The sequence below is a fragment of the Phyllostomus hastatus genome, unplaced genomic scaffold (genome assembly GCF_019186645.2).
Source record: "Phyllostomus hastatus isolate PE091 unplaced genomic scaffold, TTU_PhHast_1.1 phas_scaffold_93, whole genome shotgun sequence".
Lineage (NCBI taxonomy): Eukaryota > Metazoa > Chordata > Mammalia > Chiroptera > Phyllostomidae > Phyllostomus > Phyllostomus hastatus.
This window is the reverse complement of record NW_025334042.1, coordinates 20,721,160-20,739,507: the sequence shown is the minus strand read 5'-3', so window position 1 is coordinate 20,739,507 and position 18,348 is coordinate 20,721,160. Positions and strand designations below refer to the sequence as shown.

At 51.2% G+C, this 18,348-nt stretch overlaps 1 protein-coding gene across 6 annotated transcripts in view; it reads right to left on the bottom strand.

Annotated features, from left to right (window-relative positions):
- Positions 1 to 18,348, bottom strand: part of GALNT6 (polypeptide N-acetylgalactosaminyltransferase 6) — a 31,962-nt gene that overhangs the window by 10,425 nt on the left and 3,189 nt on the right. For 3 of the 6 annotated variants that reach the window (XR_006784598.1, XM_045829060.1, XM_045829062.1), the window contains exons 3-7: positions 14,484 to 14,606; positions 10,617 to 11,209; positions 8,894 to 9,066; positions 2,280 to 2,429; positions 953 to 1,187 (exon numbers count right to left, since the gene is read on the bottom strand). Coding sequence is in view for 5 of the 6 variants with exons in the window: in XM_045829060.1 (XP_045685016.1) it covers positions 953 to 1,187; positions 2,280 to 2,429; positions 8,894 to 9,066; positions 10,617 to 11,107 (1,049 nt within the window). In the remaining variant the exon portion in view is untranslated. Of the gene's footprint in view, positions 1 to 952; positions 1,188 to 2,279; positions 2,430 to 8,893; positions 9,067 to 10,616; positions 11,210 to 13,425; positions 13,613 to 14,483; positions 14,607 to 16,701; positions 16,844 to 18,348 lie in introns of those variants that run through there. The other 3 variants (XM_045829061.1, XM_045829063.1, XM_045829064.1) reach the window with 3 other exon arrangements.

Below are 18,348 nucleotides of genomic sequence, written 5' to 3'. Positions count from 1 at the left end.
CGGACCAGGGGCCAAATCTGGCCTGGCTTTATGTGAGGCTCTGGGGCAAAGAATAGCTTTTACATTTTTAGAGGATTGTTTAAAAGAAACACAAACAGCCCTGGCCAGTGTGGCTCAGTGGATTGAGTGCCAGCCTGTGAATCAAGGGGTTGCTAGTTCGACTCCCAGTCAGGGCACATGCCTGGGTTGCAGGCCAGGTGCCCAGTAGGGGGCATGCGAGAGGCAACCACACACTGATGTTTCTCTCCCTGTCTTTCTCCCCCCTCCCCCTCTCTAAAAATAAATAAAATCTTAAAAAAAAAAGGAAACACAAACAAGGGATATTATGCAACAGATGGTATGTAGCTGGTAAACCTGAAATACTTACTATTTGGCCCTTTACCAAAAAAGTTCAAGACAACTGCAACAAGCTGCAAGCTGCAGAACACTTGTTTATATTCTCTGAATGTTTTCAGTCTTTTCCAGGAGAGTGACCTGGGAGCACACACCACCCCCTCTTATTACAATGGCTACACAAGGATGGCCACTACCCACTATGCCTCAGCACCTCTGCAAGCACCAGTCACGGCCTTCTACGTGCAGGGAAGAAGAGGTGGCATGAAGAGTGTAAAGCCCTCTGTCCAGTGCCCGGCACACAGTGAGTGGCAGGTAAGAGCAAGCAGTCCAGTGCCACAGTCGGGAGCAGAGGTGTCAGGTCAGATGGGCCAGCATGGGTGCCCCTGCTCCCTCTTTTGCTAGCTGCATGATCTGAGGCCCGTGGTTTGTCATAGGAGCCTCAATGTTCTCGCCTGTAAAACAGGCTGACCATAGCGGATGAAGATTAAATAATGTATGTCAAGTGCTTGACAGAGCATCTAACAAATGTTGACCTGAGATGGCCCAGGTCCCCAGAACTGGGTGGGTATGAGACCACAGAGGCCAGGTCGGGGGCTCACCAGGCTGTGGTCCTTACTTGATTGGGTCGGTCTCATCCTTGCGCCTCTGCCTTTCATGTGCAGGTAGAGTCTCCCAGCCGAAGGTCAGGCTCCAGTCAAAGTTGCCCCGGCTGTGGACTCTGCCCTTCTGGATGGGCTTGGAGAACTCAAAAGTGTTAAGGTCAATGGTGACGATGTCTGGGCTCACCACCGCCGTCTCATCCTCGGTGATGCGAGCTAGGAGGGGCTCCAGCCAGCCATGGAAGCACTCACCTGCAGGCCAGACCAGGAGACAGCTGTCAGGGCTCTGATTACAGCTGAACCCATGCCCCAGGCCGGTGGGGAGACCCAGGAGGAAAAGAGAACTCTTCATTCATTTCCTAGCTGTAGGCAGAGGAACACAGGTAGGCTCCACGGCTATACAGATCATAGAGATCTCCTGAGAACCTCCTCCCTTCCTCCCCCCCCATCCAGAGATGTAGACAGCTTCGGAGGGAAGAATGGAGGTCTCAGAGGAGCACCGTGGTCCATTCGAATGATCCAGAAGCACAGGGAAGGCCCTGGGTGGGAGTCTTTGGGCTCCCAGCCCATCCACTGAATCAGCCCGCCCTGCCCGAGCGCGGGTGCCGGCACAGGTGTCCTCTTGCCCGAGAATATCTGCACCTCCAGCTCCAGCTCCGGTTGCAAACTAATAGCCCCTTTCACTTGCTGGCCCTTTGAGATTTTCAGTGACATACATACGACTTAATTTGGCCCTCAGAGTAATCATTCTGTTGGTGAGTAAGGTTGGTATCCTCTCGCCATCTTACAAATGAGGAAACTGAGGCTTTGTTAGAGGCAGAGCCAGAACGGAAACCTGGGTCTTCTGACTCCCAAGCCTAGGACCACCCCCCCCCCCGCCCCCGCCCACGCCCCCCCCCCCCATGCATCACTGCTTTTAGGGAAGTTGTTTGTTCCTGACAATGGTGGGAGGGGTCTTGTTTGGGGGAAGAGGGAGGCCTTCCTGGCTCCAGGTGGCCCTGCAGGAAAAGCCCCACACAATTAGTTCCAGTGGTGACAGGAGGCCTCTATGAGGGCTGAGCTCAGAACAAGGTGCAGATCAAGGAGACAGGAAAGTCTGGGGCTCCAGGGCTCACTCCCAGCAGTTGTGGGGTGACCACTTGTTTCAGGGTTGTGTGTGTCTGATAAGGCGTCCTTGGGATTGGGGTGAGAAACGGTTAGAAAAAGCTGGGGCGAGTCCCAAGCCTCCTTCACTCCAGAAACAGAGCAGGAAGGGGCCTCGGCCACAGCTCTTCGTCTGCCAGGGCGTGGGGCTGGGGGTGGGGTGGGGGACCCCAGTACACCCAGGCCAGCACTCTCACTCACAGTGGGCGTCCAGGAAGGTGAGCACCTCTGCCTGTGCCACGCTGGCTCCCAGCAGTCGGGCCGTGATCAACCCCTTCCGCTTCTCCTGCCGCACCACCCTCACGATCTGCAGCTGCTTGACGTACTGCTCCAGTTGCTCCTTTAAATACTCTGGAAGGGAGTGTCATTGTAGTCAGCTCACCACTTTGTTGCAAACCTAATCCCCTGTGGGCACCGAGCCCTGGGGCTCTCAGGCCTCCGGCAGGCCTGAATTTTTAACCCTCCCACACCTACCGCACCGAGCAGTTCTGTGGAAGCAGATGGTCGGGGGAGGGCTGGAAGGAGGAAGTCCTGCGTGGGGTCAGGCCCACTGGGCCAGGACACTGGCTCTTGCAGTGTCCATCCTGTGCCTGTTCACCCACCAGGCACCTTCTCTATTGTCCACGACGGGATCTCAGAGCTGTGTTTCCCTGATCTAAAATCAAGCACAGACTTCCGACCAAAGCTCTCAGATGCCTCTCTCGGTCTCTGCGCCCCTTCAGCCACCGTCTTTCAGAGCTGAGGCTCCGGTTGTGGCGGTCGTTCCTCGGCGTCTGGTTCCCTGCCTCCCAGGCTCCTTAGGTAAGTTTGCCAGGTAGAGCACACACATGTTGACGTCTGACTTCCTGGATCAGCGAGCGGCAAGAAGTCTTATTCTAATCTTTATGACTTCCTCTGCATGTACAATTTTTTAAGGAATGAAAAGATGCCAAGAAGCTTTTTAATTAAATTAAGAACATGCACCAAGGGCCTGCATTGGCCAGGCAGTGGTGAGCCCAGGCACCAGGGGACAGTGACCTGCCAGAGGCAGTGCAGGGCCTAGAGAGCCTGCAGCGGGGAAGCCACCCTGAACCTGGGGGTGGGGAAGGCTGTTTGAAGGGAGGGGCGTCTCTGCTGAGATCTCAGTTCCCTCTGAGTGGGGGCTCCTTTGCAGCCCTGTTATTCAGTCTGAAATCCTCAGAGCACTACAGATGCTATATTCTGAAGCAATCCATCCTGAAACATATTCCAAATCTTACTTATGTTTTATTAACTCCGATTCAGGTTTATCCATGTCACTGTTCTGTCCCTAACTGCAGAATGGAGTTGCCTGAAGTTTCAGAAGTGGAGGTGGAGAGCAGGTGTGACATGATTGTGTCCTTTCTCTTTCAAGCTGTGGATCGGCCTTGCTCAGACCTTGCTCTGAACGCAGTGCCGTACAAACTGTGGGGCCTGGGATCAGTTTGGGGTGGGGGTGATCGATCTCTCTCTCTCTCTGTCTCTCATATATTGACACTTGAGCACCTACTATGTGCCAGTCATTGAACTAGGTGCTTTCATGTTGACTTCCTTATTTAATATTCTCCATGAAAATTAAAACACTGAAATAGGGAATATTGTCCCCGGGGTTTATGCATCAAAATTAGCCTCATGTGGCAGCCTCGGCCCAGCGCTCGCTTAGCAAACGCCTGCTAATGCACTGCCCAGGTACCAGATTCTACCCTGGGCCGGGAGGGGCCTGGCCTGGGTCCTGCCTTCAAGGAGCTCCAAGACTCATAACCCAGTGGTATCCCCCAAGTGCTGGCTCTAACAGAAAGAAGGGAGGAGCCCAAACCAAGAGCCTCATCTTCTCAGTGTGGCTGCTGTTTCCCCAGAGAACTCGCTTATCTGGGCTCACAGGAAGTTCATGATGATGGAGACTCAGGGACAAAACATCACAGGAAGTGGGTTTTGTGGTAAGACGCTGCAAAGCACTAAGCTGTGAACCTCAGTGGGGCCTGAGCTCTGCAAGGCCTTTCTCCCATACCTTCCTCCAGGATCAGGTGGGTGGGCTGAACCTGGGGGCTGTGAGCCTGAATGTAGGTCCTTCTAGGGGAGTGAGGCAACTCCCCTAAGTTATGTGCCTGGGACCATCTTCTTCTTATACCCCGGACCCACTGGACACAGGCTCCGGAGCTGTGCACAGCAGAGCCGAGCGTGGAGACACAGGGAACCCATCCGTACCCTCTTATGTCCCCTAGACAACAGCCTCCTCATTTAAGTTTAACACCCCACCACGCCAGCCCAGCTTCGCTCCCCAGGACTGGATCCGTAAGACTCCTGTGATCTCTGGCACACACTTACTCACTCTCATCAACATGAGGATGGCCCCTTCCCAGCCTTGCCTCCTTTACTCGGATGTCTACCAGAACCACAAACCAAACATGCCCGAAGTGGAACTCCAGATTTCCTCCCACGCTGCACCCCCAGGCCCCTCATGTCAGCACACCGTACCGCATCCCTCGAGCTGCTCTGACTGAGGAGTCGTGCTGGAGTCTCCCCTTCTCTCATCCTTTGCAATCAGTCCATCAGCAAGTACTGCCAGTTCTCTCTCTTGGCCCCCTTCCCCCCCAGCAATAATGTCTTAACTGGTGTCCAGGCCTTTACTCTATACCACTCTTCCCAATCTATTCTTGACATAGTAGCAGAGTTGTCTTATAAAACTAAATCAGGACCTGGCCAGGGAGTTGAGTCCGTTAGAGCATTATCCCGACAGCACCAAGGTTGCAGGTTCGCTCTCCAGTCGAGGCACATACAAGAAGCAACCAGTGAATGCCTCGAATAGTAGAGCAACAAATCAGTGCCTCCTCTCTCTCTCTCTCAAATCAACACACTAAAAAAATAAATAGATCATGTCACCACAGTGGTTTAAAGTTGCCCTTGCCCTGACTGGTGTGGCTCAGTGGGTTGGGCGTCGTCTCGCAAACCAAAAGATCGATTCCAATCAGGGCACGTGCCTGGGTGGCAGGCCAGGCTCCCCGGTTAGGGCATGTAGGAGGAACCAATCAGTGTTTATTTCTCTCACACACTGATGTTTCTTCCCCTCTCTTTCTCCCTCCCTCTCCCTTTCTCTAAAAATAAATAAATCTTACAGTCGCACTGAAAAACAAATCCATTAAAAAAAATCCACACAGCATTGTGGTTCCTCAAAAAATTAAACATAGCTAAATATTTGTGACTTCAACATAATAAAACCTATTTTAAAAGAAAAAAGAAATTAAACATAGAATTACCACATGGTCCAACAATTCGACTTCTGGCTATGTACCCCAAAAAGTGAAAGCAGTTACTCCAGTATTTGTATGCTGATGCTGACGGCATTACTCACAATAGCCAACATGTAGAAACGATCCCAGGGACCGTGGGTATAGATGAATGGACAAACAAATCCAGTTTATACAAACAATTAAACATTCAGTGAATCCAAAGTGCCCCCCAAATGTCTCCTCCCCTGGGTCTCACTCAGCGCATTCCCCCTTACTTCTGGCTGCCCCTTCTCTCCTTTCCTTCGCCTGCTGAATCCTCTACTGTCACCTCCTACGGCACCCCTTCCTGGCCCAGCCCGCCTCCTCACTCCTCCTCTCTCCCTAAGGAACTTACTCACTGGGGTCCTGCTCCCTTCTCAGCTCTGCGGGTCCTGGGCATGGGTCTGATTTCCTCCCATTCATCTAGCACATTCCCACAGGAGGGAGGGCTAGGCTCGGTCTCCCCTAGGGGCACAACAGGGCTTTTGATATGCGTGTGCCCTTTTGGAAGCACAATAGACTGATGCGGGTCAGTTTTCAGAATCCTGTGGAGTGCGGCGCGACCAGGAGTAGACCTGGCCACACAGGAGTGAAATCTGTGCCCAGGGTTCAGACTCTGAGGTAGGTAAGAAGTTCCCTAGCCTGCTTCTGGGCGCCCCCCACCCCAACCCAGCACCAGGCATCTGCACACTCATGGTCTTAGAGCACTGCCAAGCACCTGGGTAGGAGGGCAGAGAGCATGGGCATTGCATTTCAGAAGAAACACAGCTCTTCCCTGTGTGTGTAATCAGAGCCAGTTAATCTGATTAAATGGTCAAATGTGTGGAAAATTGTACCCTGCTGTGGACTGCAGAGACTTCTGACAATGGATCTGAGTTTTACCCTCTTCCCCACGGAACTGAACATTGCTGGAAATATCTCAAGCACCCAAAAGCCCTCCCGATGGTGGTGTTTATCCTAGGACCCATCAAGTCCCTGGAATCACAGTGCAGAAATGTAAATGTGTGCACCTTGTTGTAGCAATTCTGCACTGTTCTTGGGAGAGGGGCAAAGTTTTGAACAGATTCTCAAAGGAGGCCAGGACCCAGAAAACTAAGAATGATGCATTTAGGATTCTCAGGTAGGTGAGTCCAAGATGCTGAAATTGGCCCTAAGACAGAGCCCAGGAGACAACCAGAGAGAAGGCCTGCTAGGGGCAGGCACTATGGAGGGCATCTAGGGGCTGCTGCAAAGTCTGCCCTACTAGGCACAGGCTGTTTTCCCCTCAGATGCTGCCCATGCCAGCCTGGCATTATGTCATTTTCCTGGTCTGGTCAGAGGAGTTGCCCAACTGGGCATTGTACCTGATGGGCTCAAAAAAGTCTGAGTGACAAGCAGAAACCGTTTGGACACAGGCGTGTCCAATCTTTTGGCATCTCTGCACCACACTGGAAGAAGAGGTGTTTTGGGCCAGACATTAAATACACTGTGACACGTAATCACACCCCCCAAAAATCTCCATAATGTTTTAAGTAAATTTACAATCTTGTGTTGGGCCATATCCACAGCCATCCTGGGCTGCATGCAGCCTGTGGGCCGTAGGTTGGACACCCCTAGATAGAAGGTTCACCCCACAGGATTCCAGCAGAGAAGCATCTGAGGGATGGGAAGCATAGGTTCAGGGGAGCGGGGTGACCAGAGAGCCTAGTTTGAGAGGCAGGGCAGTGGGTACAGGCTCCCCTTTCCAAACAACCATTCAATTGCTCCTAAGGCAGAGCTCTCAAGCCCCTCCCATCTCTGCTAAACTCTTTGCCCTTCTCTTTCTGGAAGCCTAATCTTATGCTCCTTGTCCACCAGATGCTCCAGACTCTCTCACTGCATCCATGATGTTCATTTGCCTTCACTTTGTAAGCACTGCTGGTGCCTATCCTCCCTGGGGAAAGGTGAACTCACCAAAGAAATGGACTCAGCAGTACTCTCCCTCAGCTCCTCCTTCCACTGCCTTCCCAGTCTTATTCCACTTAGCATGGCCCCTAACCCAGAAGGCAGGGGGGAGCCTGGGGAAGGTCAGGAGAAGCAGCTGCTCTACTTGAGTGGCCGGGGCATACACTGGGCAGTGCAGTGTCAGTTTGCATCGCTGTGAGAACATGGGCACAGGAGGCCAACCTGGGAGAACCCTCGACACCACACACCACCCAGGAGGAGGGCTCAGCTCCTGGAGACTCCCGGCCAGTGACGATGCATCAGTCCCTCAGCCCCTCTCCTAGTTCTGGCCCTGTCATCCAACTCTCAGGGGACTATAAGAACCTCCTCTCCAGACTTGGGGTCCTCGGCCTGTCTTCTTGACAATTACCCTCCCTCTGAAATGCTATCCTTCTGAGACAACATCACTCTCCACCTTAAATATCTTCAGTGACTCCTAATTTTTTCCAAATACTTTTAGCATGGCACAAATTTCAATTCAACATCTTTTTTAGTCTTACTTTCTGAAACAAACCTAAGCTTCAGCCACATCACACCTCTCAATTTTTCACAAATACACCTATGCCTCCAGGACTATGTCTGTGCAATGATCTCTCCTGGGAATGCCCTTCAATGCCTCTTCTCTCCCCAGACACTCATGCTTTCAGGCCCAGCTCCAATCTGTTCCCCACCGTGGACTGCCCCAGCCACACCATGTAGAAAGAACATCTCCTGGCTACGCATTGTTCCCACACAAAGACTAAACTGAAGCTAATATGGAGCTCTTACTCCATGCACAGTACTCGGTGTCACAGGAATTGTTTATTGCCTGTCTCTGGTCTCTTGTTCAGCATGGGAAGGAGTCAACTGTCTTCACTTTCAGAAGAGGAAACTGAGGCTCAGAGACGCTAAATATCTTGCCCAAGCTCACAGAGTTAAGAGGTAGAATTGGGACTTGAATTCCCAGATGTTGGCCTCCCAAGTTCACGCCCTTTCCTGTCTGTCGGGGGTGCGTTACGGGCCACACTGATGTGGCTGGTGTGGTGAGGAGCCACCTGATCCGCAAGGGTCGTTAGCTTTTTCAGGGCAAGCTCTGCCTCATTTGTTACTCATCATGGTATCCTCTACACCTAGGTCGGTGTCAGCCACAGAATACTCTAGATGTTTGTGGGATTACTTTAAAAGGTGTTTGGTGAGCAGTGTCACTTGCCTATTACCAACAAAGAGGGCATTTGAGGTGGAATCTTGCAGGAGCAGAGGAGCGGTGTGGTGGGGAGGAAGCAGAGGGAAGGCCCATCCCCGCGCTCTGCCCTGACCTCTCCCAGCATTTCCTCTAAGGGAGTCTCAGAAGCACGAACTTCTAAGCTCTTGGAGCTCTGTGGGCATAGTGGGAATGAAGCCCAAGCTCTAGGGGTATGGTCTTCCTGCTGCCTGTCCCCTACTTTCTTGCTCCTCACCCGCCTTCTCCTTGCTCCTGGCCTTTACGATGAGCTGTGATACCCGGCAGCAGGCAGTGAAGGTGCCCGCTCTCTTGAGAAACCATGCCCTTCTTCCCAGAATATGGGGCAGGGGAGATACCAGCCCCGGCCTCAGGGCTGCCCCTGGCCTCACCCTCAGTGCTGGCATCGTCCACCAGGATGATCTCCTTCAGCAGGATGGCAGGGCTGGTGTGCAGGACGCTGTACACCGTCCGCAGCAGCGTGGACCAGGCCTCGTTGTGAAACACAATGATGACACTGGTGGTGGGCAGTGGCGGGCAGCGCCTAAACTTCTGGTCGACACATCTGGAAGGACGGAAGTGTAGATACAGCTCTCTGAGTCCCTCAGAGTTCGGAGATTGGGGGGGACAGTCTGTGCACGGGACACCCATGACCACCCGCTGCTCCCAGGAACCAGCAGCCCACATTCTCTGTTGCAATTGAGAATAGCTGCTCCCCGTTCCCAGCTCAGCCTATATTTGCCACCCCCTTGGAGCCTCGGCACAGGTGCTAGCCAATCGACTCCAAAACCTGGTTCCCCCAGAGCTGGCCCAGTGCCCCAGCTGTGACGCTGCGGGCTCCTCCTTGCTCCTGCTCCGGCTTCTCTGATCTGCTCTAGGAGTTCCCAAGGCTGACTCTTCCTCAGTAAGACCTGCGTAAAGCGTAATCCCGTCCAGAGGCCCCAGAGGGGAAGTGATAAAAGGCAAATCTGACATCTGAGAAAAGTGACTACAATTTTCATATTCTCGTTACACTTGACAATTCTCCTCTAATGCATTTCCTCATTAGTTCCCTGTGATCTCACACTACTGTCACAATCTGTTTCCTGTGACCTTTTCTTTACCTCACCCACTTCAAACGCTCTGGCACCTGGCCGTGCTGCTGCCCTCCTGACACTCCAGCTCAGGGAGGTTGTGGACACGTGGATCCTGGATCTCAGGGGAACTCGAGGCCTAACTCCCGTTCTAATCCCATCTGCTAGTTGGAAAGATTTCTCCTGGAGCCACCTCTGGCTGCCTATACAGCCCTGAGCCCTGAACCCTTCCCTGCTGAGGAGCTCATGATAATTCCAAGTGGCGCCAACTTCTAGGACTATAACACTTGGCCAAGTTCTGAGGACCCCAGGTTCATGACCCTAAAGAATCATGAATTCAGGGATGGGAGCTGCCATGCGACAACACACCGAAAAGGGTATAATTCTTGTGTCGGGGAAGACAAGCCTGAATGAGAAAGACACAGAATCTTTGACTTGAGGACAGTGCGATCACAGCCACGACCACATGAGAGTGAGGCGGCTTACAGCTCCGAGATCTCGGTGCCAGTTCAGCGCCAGGAAGAGAACATACACAGCTTCAGATGAAGGCTGGAACCAAGCCCCGGGCTTGCGCGCCTTCACTGGAGGGTGAACATCAAAAGGTGTGGGCACGGTCCTGACCGCTCGGGCCACTGTCGGGGAAACGTCCCCTCCCCAACAGCTCCGCAGCAGAGCCCTGAATTCTGGGGCAGGCCCCAGCAGAGGGCAAGGCCCCCAAATCAGTCCCTCTCAGACACCCCTGTGCCAGGTCCCAGTCCCTGAGTTCCCCTTTCTGTCCCCTGTCCCCTTCATGAGTGTGTTTCCCTCTCACAGGTCTCCCTGCCCCTCTGTCCTGACCAGAACAGTCTTGAACCCCAGACCCTGGGACAAGGATAACTGGTCAGGAAAAGGAGTGAGGGTGCAGAGGAAGACCTTACCTATATCTAAAAATCCCTATCAGTTCTTTACTTGGCACTTGGCCCACAGCCACAGCCATGGCCACACCAGCCACACTTTCCACAGAACCCTGACCTCATCCTGTACCTTACTTACTACTACTTACTCAGGGGGTCGAGTGTCGGGCCCCAGAGCCCTCTGCAGGGAGATCCGGTCACTGGCGAAGGCATTGAAGCAGTGCTTCTTGTAGCCTTCTTCCTTTTCCTGGGTCTCCAGCGGGGTCCACTTGTCCTTCTGAAATGCTTTCCCGTCCGCCCCAGGGCTGTTGGGGTCCTGTGGCGGCCGTTCCCAGAAGGGCTTCAGTTCCGCCTGGGTATAGAACCCAGGGAGGCAGGACTTGTTTGTGGAGACCAGTGCCTGCTGGGGCTCTGGAGCCCTGATCTGGAGCTTGGGCATCGAATCCTTGAGGTTGTTCACGGCTCCCAGCATGAGGTCCAGGACGTGGTCCTTCTGGCTCACCAAGGACTTCAGCCACGGTTTCTCTGTGGCCTGTTCCCTGTTGCTTACATCCCTCTGCAGGATGAAGAGGAAGAGCACAAAGGCACTGCCCACCATGGCCAGGCGCAGGGGCATGTGGCGTCTGCGGAAGAGTCTCATCCTCTGGAACCGGTGGTGACCCCAGCTGAGTCAGCTCTAGTGCTGGGCCCAGCCCTGGAAATAGCTTGATGTGTTGTGGCAGCCACACCTTGGGGCCCGAGCCTGAGAAGAGAGGAGATGAGGGAGAGAAATAAGCCAAGGCAGGGGTGGAGAGGGAGTCAGGGGGTTTGGGGTTCAAGAGCAGGCTCTGTTCCTGAATAGTAACATCACCTTATCCAGTCACCTAACTCTCCTCCATCCATAAAATGAGGAGACTGGAATCAGTGTTTCTTTCCTGCCCAAAGATTCTGACATTAATGGATAGAGAATAACCAGAACACTCAAACTCTAAATGCAGAGATTAACGGACATAACCACTTTAGGAAACAATTTGGCAATTCCACTCCGAGTTTCATATCCCAGACAGACCCCAGTGCACATGAGCCAGGAGGCACGCACCGGCAAGTTTCTAGGAGCGCTGGCTAAAACGGCAAAGACAGCAACCGTCCAAATGTCCATTAGCAGTAGAATGAATAAATAGGTTGTAAAATATATCCACATTATGGCGTATGCGACAGCAGTGACAAAGACTGAACTACTTCTAAATGCAACATCCCAGATCTTATATCGAGTGAAAAAAACAAGTGGCAGAAAGATACATACAATATGGTTCCATTTATAGAAAACTGTAAAATTTAAAACTAAACAATGTATTGTTTGTGAAAACAAAAATGAATACAAAATATTGTTCATGAATACAAAAATAAATGTGGTAAAGCTATAAAGAAAGCTGAAGGGCCCTAGCCAGTGTGGCTCAGTGGACTGAGTGCCGGCCTGTGAACCAAAGGGTCACTGGTTCGATTCCCAGTCAGGGCACATGCCTGGGTTGTGGGCCAAGTCCCCAGTAGGAGGCGCGTGAGAGGCAACCACACATTGATGTTTCTCCCTTTCTTTCTCCTTCCCTTCCTCTCTCTAAAAATAAATAAACAAAATAAAAAAGAAAGAAAACTAAAGGGACAGTGAAACCAGAGTTTCTAAAGAGGGAGGAAAGATATGAGAATAAAGGCATACCAAACTTCAAAGTAAAGTGTTTTTTCTTAAAGTGGGAGGTGGACACTACTGGTACTGTTATTCCTTATAGCCTAAACATATTTTATAAATATCCTTCCGTATCTACTCATATTTAATAAGAAATAGATATCTAGATTCTATGACAACACCCTCCAGGCAGGACTGAGCTTCGGTATTCGTCAGCTTACACCCTAGGCACACATATCATCCCACAGCTCAGAGGACATTTGCCACGTTTTCCGTGGAGAGCTCTGGAAACACAAGGTCCCTTGTTAAGCACCAGATGTTCATGGCAGTAGACCTGCGCACAAATCCCAGTTCTGCCCCTTCTAGTAATAATAGCGCCTGCCTCCTAGGGTTGTTACAAGGATAATAAATTCAATGAAACAAACATGAAAAAAGCTTAGTTGTCTCTGCTTACAGTAGATTCTGAGAAAGGATTAGTTTTTCTCATTAGTGGCTATGTGACCCTTGGGCAAATTACTTAATCTCTCTAAACCTCAATTTCCTCATCCATAAAGTGGGGATAACTAATACCTAACTCACAGGGCACAGTGAGGATTGAATTAGAGCTAATGTATGTAAAACCCTCGGCAGAGTGCCTGGCACATACTAATCCCTCAGTAAATGGTATCAATTTATATCATTATAATTAATAAATCTCTACTCAGCTTTCCAGCAATTTTCCTCAAGCACCTGGTCCTTGGCCAAAGCCACACTCATTACCCTGTGGCATGTCTTGCCTAAAAGTAACTTCATTTGAGCTATTTAATTATGTTGCTTAAACACGAAAGCTCCTGCTCGCGGAGAAGCCTGCCGTCTGGAGTCACTTGGATGTGGGGAACATGATCTCAAGGGGGAGCATGAGTCACTCTGGGCTGGGGGAGACAGGTGGTTTTCTTTTGTAACATCAGACTCAGCTGCAACATCAAAAATCAAATAAAACGAAATCTCTCTGAGCATCTATTTTGTATTAGATGTTGCCTAGGAGACAGGAGAGGAGATGGCTTGCTCTGCCAGTGTTGGTGGAGCACCTGCTATATGCCAGGCACTCTGCCGGATGGGAGACACAGAGATGAGCAGGCTCAACCTTCAGGAAGCATACAGTCAACTGGGGGAGGCAGACTTTAAATACAGATCGCTCAGTGAGACTTAAGAGAGGCACCTTTGGGTGCTGACAGAGAGAAGATACAAGAAACTCAGTGGGTGGGGGAGGGTGACATCTGGGAAGAGGTCCCAAGGGGGAGGAGGTTGGGCTGAGCACTAACCCACAAACAGGAGCTAGCCAGGCGAAGTGAGCACACACGGAGGCCTAGAGGCAGGATGCGGCACAGCCAGTCAGAGAACAGCAGGCAGCTGGGGTTGTGGGAGAATGAAGTCTGATGGAAGTGGCAGAGGATGGGCCTGGGGAGGCAGCTGCCACCAAGTCATCATGCCAAGAAGCCTGCCACCGACCTGAAGTATGAGGAGCAACCCAGGGTTAGAGGGAGCATGGCACTGCAGGAAGGACCACGTGATCGCTGGGGGAGGGCACCAAGGAGATGGGTCTGATTGGCAGCTGGATGGCCACTTAAGAGGGGCTTGGGATGTGACTCAAGACTGCAACAGTGCTGATGGCGGAGGGAGGCTGTGGTGCTAGATAAACCCCCCGGGACCGTTCAGTTCAGCTGGGACAGTTCAGTCCGGCTGGGGCACGAGGTATGAGAGGATTGCTTTCCCCACGGGATTTTAGGGTCTAGCTAGAAGACAAAAACTGGTACCACTGGGTCTAGGTAGCACCTGTCTGGGAGGAGACGGAGCAGGAAAAACATCTTTCACTGAATGCCCTTTTGCACTTTGAACCTGACTACATTATCTATTCTAAAAGTAGTAACATTAAAACACTAGCACAGACAGTGAGCGCCCAGCTGGAAAAGGCAGAGTTCCCCGTGGGCTTGCAGAAGGCTTCAGGAGGAAATGGGAATTCATTGTAGAAGGAGTTTTCTGCTCCAGGCGTTGAGCTATGCTGGGCTAGCACAAGGAGTTCTGCTGGAGCTAGACACCCCAGAAACCCTGGAACTGCCCCAGCTAAGCACAAACGGAGTCCAACAGGATGGGAAGTGTCTGCCATGACAGTATCAACCTGTCCTGCAGGCCACGCTTCCCTGACATGGAGGCAGTCTCATAGAGAACAGGCTCACAGCTGGAGGGGGAGTGGGGAGGGGTGCCAGAGGGCTCAGTGGGTAGAGAGATTGTGAAAAAAAAAAAAAAAAGGAAAATAAAGGAATGTAACCTTCCCCCAAAGAAACAACACTGTTAGCAGCTTAGTCAAGTACTAAGGACTCACCTCCTCCAGGAAGGCCTCCCTGACCAACTCACTCAGAATCACCCAGGTCACTTCAACTCCCACTTCCTGGCATTATGTCATGATCCCTCGAAGTGGGGTTGGCCTTTATTCCTTTTATTTCCCCTGAAGAAAGAGACCTAGGGTTAAATTGAGCCCTTCCCTGGCATACGTTCTCTCAATCCAACCTAGTGGTCAAGGCTTTCTCTTTAGAGCCTGCAATTCCTCAAGGTACTAACCACATCCTGTAGTGAAAGGAGACACCTGTGATTAGCCTTGGCCGTAAGGCACTTGTTTTCTAGTTTGTTTGCTCAGCGTGCAGGTGATAGGAAAAGAGTCACTTAGAAGAGACACATAATCCGATGGAAGCCAGAAGACTGGGATTAAGGATTCCCGCTGTCCGAGTAGATGATTCCCAGAAGTGTGGTTAGTGAGGTCAGGGAGGTTGCCCTTCCACCAGCCTTGGGGAAGCAATAGCCCCTCTTCCATGCGCCGAGTGCAGGGCTTCATGGGATCTTCCCGTGTTGTCCTGTGTGGCTCCCTCACCTTCGGGTTCCCACAGTACGGTCGCCAGGTGCACTGGCAAGTGCGCCCACAGCCCGGACCCACTCAAGCCTCTCCTGCTGCTGCTGAGAGTTCGTGCCCAGTTCTTTTTCCTCCAGCGACTCTTGGGATTTCAACACATCAGACCGTCTTGGGCTTCAGTGCTGAGATGATGCCAGAACACAGATTCATCTCCTGCCACTGGCCTAAGGGAACTGAGCCTTCCCCCAGCTCAGTGTCTATGAAACCGCTGACCACACCCCACTATAGGGTTGTGAAATACATTTAAACTGTTGCAAATCAGCATGAAAATTTTATTTAAAATAGACCAGAATGGAATAGAACAAAAAAAAATCAAAGTAGGTCACATGTAAAACAGGCAATGTTTTGTTGAAAATTTCGTTTCAGTTACTATATATACATATATAGTGTTCCAAAGGCCTTAGGGAAGTTTTACACTTTAATAACTTCAGAAACAGAAACTCTACAGACTTTCAAAGAACACCATTTGGAACTTTTATTTAAATTTCTTTTACCTTGTTGAGTTTTATGAATTTTGAAAAATAAATTTTTATTTTAATGTTTGTCTCAATCTATTGATGATAAACATTTTCCAATACAAAATGGAAAATTTTTTACTCAAAAATTCATAAAGGTAAAAAATGTCAATTATTACATTTCAAATAATATTTTTTGTTCATTTGTAGAATTCATACCTCTGATGTGATAAAAGTGTAAAACTGCCCTAAGTCTTTTGGGATACCTTGTCACACGTTAAGTGGGTATGAAATTCTGTTGTAAAATGTCTTTCTTACTTTGCTCCAGTCATAGAGATCTGAAAGCCAGTGACGGACACAGCCCAGCCCCCAGAAGCCTTCTCAGATCTGTAGCAGAATTCCTCTCCCCACCCGCCTCGACGCTTAGCGGCCTATTTACACCTCTCCGCCCGCCCCACCACAGCCTTCCCTGTGTGGGAGCAGTCTGTTCTCTCTCACACCTCTGTGACCTCCTGGACCAGACAGGCCAGGTTGTGTTCACCTCTTTAGCACTTGCAAAGTCTAGCACAAGGTTAGCATGTAGGAAGTAGTCCACGAACTCGTGTTAAAAGAGACCAGGGCAGCCTGGTGCAAGCTACGAGGGTAAGCACTGACTTCACCTGGTGATGTTTTGAATGCACTTACTCCAACAAGGACCGAGTCACATGATATTCTGTTGTCGGGCATTAGCGTGCCACCTTGACTAGGTCTGCCTGCCAGTCCAGCAGCCTCAGATTTTACAGGTGAGGCCGGAGTGGTTAGGTGACTTCTATGTTGTCGCACAGCATGTGGCTCCCAGCAGCAGATGGCCGTCTCTAAACTGCCAGGCCACTGCTCTGTTCCCACATCTCACCGACCCCTCAGAGGCCCCCTGGGGAGTTTGGGGACAGGGTTTGGATCTCCTGAGCCTGGGCCGGGGCTGTTTTCCTAAGTGTCCCAACTGTACTCTCAGATCCCCACCCCCACCCCAAATCCCACTCAAGCCCAAATGTTTAAATGCTTTAAAGATGCCAAAACTGGAAGTCCCAAACAAAGTTTCAGCTTTTATGAAAGCTAGGGTTAACCACACAAAACACATCCTTGCTGGCCAGGTGACCTCTTTGTAACAAGGTTTCTTTCTGTTTATCAACTGAGCGGCTCACCTCCGGAGACGTGGCAGCCAGGAAGTGAGGCACCGCCACAGGGATGTTTGTTCAGGGTGGTCACACTAAGGCTCGATGACAGGTTTCTTGAAACGAGGTGACTGTCACCTCTCTCACCCAGGGTGCAGGTGCCTGGAGCGGGACACCACCAATGGGGAGGGGACAAGTCAATTTCAAGCTACTGGTAGGGGAGGGGGCCAAGAGGCAGCTTTGGCCAAACACCATCCCGTTCTTCCTTGCCTTCTCTTACACACACACACAGCACTCCTGTCACTTCCTCTGCTCGTGTGCGGAGAACAAGGTAACAGACCATCTCCTTCAAGCCCCACCTCCCAGCCCGACCCTTCTCATTACAGAACGCTGCGAGGTTTTCACTTTTCTCCATAATTACACCTTTAAGACACTTCAGCTGCTATGGCTTATTTTCCCAGAAAGACACAGTGTAGGTTATTTCTGTAGCTAGTCTGTTCTTTCCCCAGCACACCTAGGTTCCTTTTATGTTCATATAACACCTTAAGCTGAAGTAAACCCAAACGACAGGTTTTCAGTTGGAAATAACCCACCTAACTCTGCGCACACAGTAAACCTAGAACAGTGTGTGTATATATATATATACTGGCACATATACTTGGCATGTGTACAGTAGGCACTCAGTAAATATTTATCAATTTATTACAATGCTGTGAAAGTCCCTGAAAATCAAAATAATATGTGACCCAACAGAAAGTCCCACAGCTAGACCCCAGGTCTTCACTGGAGTTCCTCGCAGGCCCCGACAGGCGGGCAGGAATGTGCAGCTGCATTCAGACTCGAGACTGCGGGCTCCTAGGGACCCAGGGACGGAGGAGGAAAGTTCAGGTGGGCATTTCCTAAACCCTGGTGGCAGGCTGGGTTTGACAGAAGGCAAAACAACAACAACAACAACAACAACAACAACAACAAACCCTCTAAAGAACAAAACAAAAAAACTTGAACTGAGACTTCTCACCTGTTGGTTGCGGGTGTGGAGGGAGGATGAGGGGACTGAAAGGAGAGGTATTCCTAAGGGCTCGGACTGCTCTCCGGATTGTGGTGGGGGCGGAACTAAGTCTTGCCTTCTCTCTCCCACCCACTGTCCACTCAGGGCCCCCAGGGACTCAACATGCCGCACCCTGCGGTCAGTGTGTGCGTCCTGCCCGATCCCCTAGCCAGCATTCCCGGTTTCCCCACTGCAGCCAGCGGCGCCGAAATCCTAGAAACAACCACCTCTGCCCCACTCCCGTGTGTGGAGCTCAGAATCCCTTCTCAGTACCAGGTTCACCCCACCCACTGCCGAATTCTGCTAATTCATTCCCTGCCTCCCGGATCCTCCTCTTCCTCCCAAAACCCGCATCTGAATGCCTGAATGCACCCTTATCACCCAGCATCTGGAGGATAAGCAGAAGCTGCCTGCCAGCCAGCGTCCTTTGCCTCAGGCCTCCCTCTCCCTTTCACAGCCAGAACAGCCAGAACAGCCACATCCATACTTCTTCGGCGCCACTCGATGGCACATTTCCACACGGCCTGGGCAGCCCACTTCCGGTCTGCTGTGCACCCCCACTGGCCATCTTTCCTCCCCACTGCCTGCCTCTTGCAGTCTGGCTATTATGCAAGCCAGGTTTCTTTTCT